General features: G+C 41.1%; 1 protein-coding gene across 1 annotated transcript; it reads left to right on the top strand.

Moving 5' to 3' along the window:
• The first annotated feature begins 964 nt into the window (after positions 1-964).
• On the top strand, positions 965-3944 carry dmrta2 (DMRT-like family A2). The gene is made up of 2 exons (XM_084389957.1): positions 965-1873; positions 2285-3944. Exons 1-2 carry the CDS (start codon positions 1405-1407, stop codon positions 3136-3138), a joined length of 1323 nt encoding a protein of 440 aa, XP_084246083.1. The 5' UTR covers positions 965-1404; the 3' UTR covers positions 3139-3944.
• Positions 3945-4688: the final 744 nt, after the last annotated feature.

Here is a 4688-nt window from a genome sequence, read left to right on the forward strand (position 1 = left end):
TGAAAAATAGGAAATGGTCAAAGGCATGAAATATGTTCGATGTTCAAAAACAAAGTTAAGCAACAAGAACGCGCTTACAATAAAGAATACGATGCCAAGGAGAAATAAAGTGTTTTAATTATATAGATGTTCGACAAATAATACAGAGAAACAGATAGTCTTCCAAAGCCTTGACACTATTCCTTCAATCACGTCAAACCATGAGAGACTTGTTAATGTCATATCAAGCGGTACATAAAAATAGTGTTAATTTAATTTAGCTCAGATAATTAGGCTACTATCATGTCGTGTTTAAATCGATGAGAAATTCCAAGCATTCACTGAACATTTTTTAGTCTAATAGCCTGTGTGCTTAATTCAGGGTAGCCTATAATGCTACACACTAATGCCATTTTCAAAATACGAAACAATGTTTACAGTAAACAATTACAAACACAATTACAAACAACGAATTGCCCTTAAAATCTAGCGTGACAACTTACCGTTTTGCGTTTATCGATATTGACGTCATTCTACGAGGCACTGGCTCTTCACTACACCAAACCTTTAGAACAAAATCTTGTCTTTCAAAAGTTAAAAAACGTGTTACTTATTTAGGCTGAAATTCAGCTGTAATGAAAATAAATAAATTTGTTTGCTGTTCAAAGTCTGGAAAATCCCGTGATCACGTTTTAGAAAGCTATTTTGACTAAATCGTTCAATACTGCGTTTAAAGAATATAGGCTATAGTAGCCTAGTCAATTGTCTTACAGGATCTATTGCCTGTATTTTAGTAAATAATTTCTTATGATAAAAGTTTTATGTTTTAGCTCTGCGTGGTGCTTGTTATTTGAGAAAAGAACGCAGGTGGACACAGTTGAAAAAGAGACAAGCCAATCAGATCGCTCCTTCCCCCTTTGGCCAATGACAGGCGCCACATTGTTGTCAAATTTGTCTAATGAAAACGTGGGCGCAACAATAGATCGAGAGGGATCTGTATCCACTGAAGATCTCTCGAGGAAGTTAGTGTCTCACACTGGCTCCAGCAGCAAACTCTGCTCTCTCAGACTCTCGGCTGATCGTTGAGTTTAAAGTTAGTTTCGCATTGCATTCGATGGATTTTTGTCTTTTAAAAATTGATTTTATTTGTGTCAAACGAAAGTTTGATTTCTAAAAGAAACAGTTTGTTTGGGCTGCTTGTGGACTGCGCGCAACAAGTTGAAGAACTCACTGGAAAGCAATCACAAGTGTTTTCTGATCTCTTCTTGGACATTGGCATTAGGGCTGTGTTCTTCGTCAAGTGCTGAGCTGAAGAAATTCGCCGGGTATCGATTCTGCCCAATGCTTATGAAACATCTCCAATCGAAGACTTCGGTTGCGCACGTATTTTAACCTATCGATCGACTGTTTGTTGATTTGGAGAATATGGATCTTCGTCCAGAGATCCCACCTTCCTCCCAGGCAGGTTCGCAGGTTCATCCGGGCGCCGCCGCTGCGGCCGCGGCCGCCTCCGCCTCCATACCGGTTTCCATGGCCAGTAGCCTCTTGAGGGGCCCGCCGCTGTTGCTTCGCGCTACGGAGAAGTATCCACGAACGCCCAAGTGCGCCCGGTGCAGGAACCACGGGGTGGTGTCTGCGCTGAAGGGCCATAAGCGCTACTGCAGATGGAAGGACTGCATGTGTGCCAAATGCACTCTGATCGCTGAGAGACAGCGCGTCATGGCCGCTCAGGTTGCGCTCCGCAGACAACAGGCGCAGGAGGAGAACGAGGCGAGAGAACTTCAGCTCCTCTATGGCACAGCAGAGGGTCTAGCCCTGGCCGCTGCCAACGGCATCATACCTCCCCGGCAAAACTATGAGGTCTTTGGCCCAGTTACCAACGAAACAAACTCTGGTAGGTGGATAAATTCTACTCACGTGTATATAAAAATTCTTAAAAACAAAGGTTCCAATTAGAATTTATATAGAAAAATCATGTAGGCTATGTACTTCTTCTTCTTTTTTTTTTCTGTGCAATGTTATACAGAACTCAATATGTTGATCTGAAGAACCTTTAATGAAACATCAAGAACTTTTTGAATCTATCCAACTTAAGAACCTATTGTGCAGCAAAGTGCCATTTAAATTTATTTTCAAAGAATGCCATATTTAGCATGTATACAGTACGGTGTAGGTTCATTAAATTTAATTCCTTTCACTCTCATAAATATTAATTTCATCTAGCCTACTTACAATCCAAGAAAAAAGAAAGAAAAAAAAAGCTGTTCGTGTATGGCAATTATTGACGTGCATCAATCTATTTCAGGAGAATCAAACATCCAAAAGTTCGAGTTGTTCACCAAGACGCATTTATCAGGATCGATGACCTCACAGCAAGCGGCTGGAAAGTCCGTATCCACAGACACCGAATCCGTTCCAGGAATGTCGTCTCCAGATATGCGTCACGGCTCGGGCTCGGAAAACGGTGACCGAGAGTCCCTCGTGAGTTCCCCGATAGCCAAACCATTAAAAGACGGCTCGGAGACGCCAGGCTCCATCAGTCCACTAGGCTCAGACTCCGGCTCGGAGACGGATAAAGACGACCAGGAGCCCTCGCCCTCCTCCGCAGCATCGCGACAGATGAACGCCATCGACATCCTAACGAGGGTTTTCCCCAACCACAAGCGCAGCGTCCTGGAGCTTGTGCTTCAGGGATGCGGCAAAGATGTGGTGCAGGCCATAGAGCAAATCCTCAACAACAGCGGCCAAGCCAAGGGCCCAGAGGAGCCCTGGACTGCGGAGCGCATGCTGCAGAGCGCACAGTCACACATGTCCTCCACCCCGCGGCCTGTGTTACCTGGAACCATGACGCTCAGCAATAGATCTGCCTTCTCCCCTCTGCAACCCAACGCGCCACACTTTGGTTCCGACCCGAGCACGTATCCTCTCAGCACACATTTGGGCCTGAACCCACTCCGCCTGGCATATTCGGCTCACAGCAGAGGCCTGGCCTTCATGCCGTACTCCACCACAGGTCTGATGCCAACACTGGGCTTCAGGCCGCCAATGGACTATGCCTTCAGTGACTTGATCAGAGACAGGACTCTCTTGCATAAAGATCAGAGCTACACCAATGGACTGTACGGTCCTCTAGTCAATAACACTCCAGAGAAACAGTGAGATAGTGTTTTCCAAAATGTAGACAAAAGTGTTTAAGACTCCCAGACCTGAAGATTCCTCATCCCTAAAGACTCGGGAGGCCTTGTGTTTCTGTATATAAAATAGGCTATGTCTAGTTTAATCACCAGGTTTAAAAAAAATGTGTTTGGTGGTCGTGGCTTCTTTGAAGTTTGTGATTAATCAAAAAAGAAAATGGTTACGTGTAAAGGTTAAAGTAGTTTGGATGGCGTTACTGACACTGCCGCAGCGCGAAATGACCCGGGGCGGGGGTGAATTATTTTAGACCTTTAGCAGAGTAACCATAGTATTTTCAAGTAATGTAAATTGTGTATTTTAAAATCCTTCACGTTTGTTACAATCCATTTAGATTATTACGCCCTCGTGTGATGATCGTACAATTCCTAGAATAATTTGCTTCATCATTTGAAAAAAGGGACTGTTCTATAGCATTATTGTTATTGTGGAAAGTCTATATTCCATCTTTTTTCTGCTCAGTGTCTGTAAAATCGTGCCATGTTTATTCAACAGAACAAAGTTCTTTTGGATTCAATATGGTTACTGCCTCAAGTAGACATTTGTGCTCCCTTTGTGAGTGATATATATTGTGTTTTACACGACGAAATAATGTATATTGCATTTCTTGATGATAAAGTCATATTTGTCAAAGTCATTTTCTCAAAAAAAAAATCATCAAAAGGAATCTAAAAAAAGATGTAAAACGATTGTTTGTTGGATGAAATTGCTGAGTTGAGACGTGTACATTTCTCTGTGTAAATTTTGCAGAAAATAAATGTTATTTTATTCTTACGTTTTGCTTGTTTTGTGCATTAAAATAGTTTCTTGATCTGCTTACTTTTATTCTATCATTTGGCCCATTGTGGCATATATAATAGGTTATCTAACCAACTTTAACAACAATAAACAATTTCTAACAACAACAATAATAAATGATTTTAACAAAATTAATAATGACTTTTTTTAACAACTTTTACTTCATAAATAGGTATATTTTCAAAAAGCAATTGCTAAATATTTTAGAAGTTGTTATTGTTAATAATTTCAGAACAATATGTCTACAGTTTTGCTACATATTTTAAAAGTTGTTATTGTTAATAATTTCAGAACAATATGTCTACAGTTTTTTTTTTTTTTTTTTTTTTTACAGTCGTATCTGCAGTGAGCTAAAGAGAGATGATATTTTAAGCTCTTCTCGAAAGCTTCTAAACAGAGACAGTCTCAAAGCAGGAGTCCACTGTATTTTCGCGTGCACGCGGAGTGTATAGCTGCACTATTGAAGCGCGACGCCATGGAGACATAATCCCCTCGCCAGAGCTCAAGTGTTTACTTTCTCCCCGCAGATAAAACAGTGTAAACAGCAGTGTCGGATTGACAGTGTGCCTTCATTTAACGGAGAAACCGAGCACTCCAATGTTCATAATGCACATTTGATGAGGTGCATGAAAACACATGCCCTTCTCTCGGTCTGTTTAATATTTACATAAATAGTGTTTCAATAAATTTTAGATAAATTCCTCTGCCCCGATGCTTTT

The sequence above is a fragment of the Rutilus rutilus genome, assembly GCF_951802725.1.
Source record: "Rutilus rutilus genome assembly, chromosome: 19".
Taxonomy (NCBI): domain Eukaryota; kingdom Metazoa; phylum Chordata; class Actinopteri; order Cypriniformes; family Leuciscidae; genus Rutilus; species Rutilus rutilus.

What these genes read in the sequence shown, in the direction of transcription:
- dmrta2 (XM_084389957.1), top strand. Translation starts at nt 1,405, where the DNA reads ATGGATCTTCGTCCAGAGATCCCACCTTCCTCCCAGGCAGGTTCGCAG. An exon ending in TACCAACGAAACAAACTCTG is followed by an intron (nt 1,874 to 2,284) that starts GTAGGTGGATAA and finishes AATCTATTTCAG; the next exon opens with GAGAATCAAACATCCAAAAG.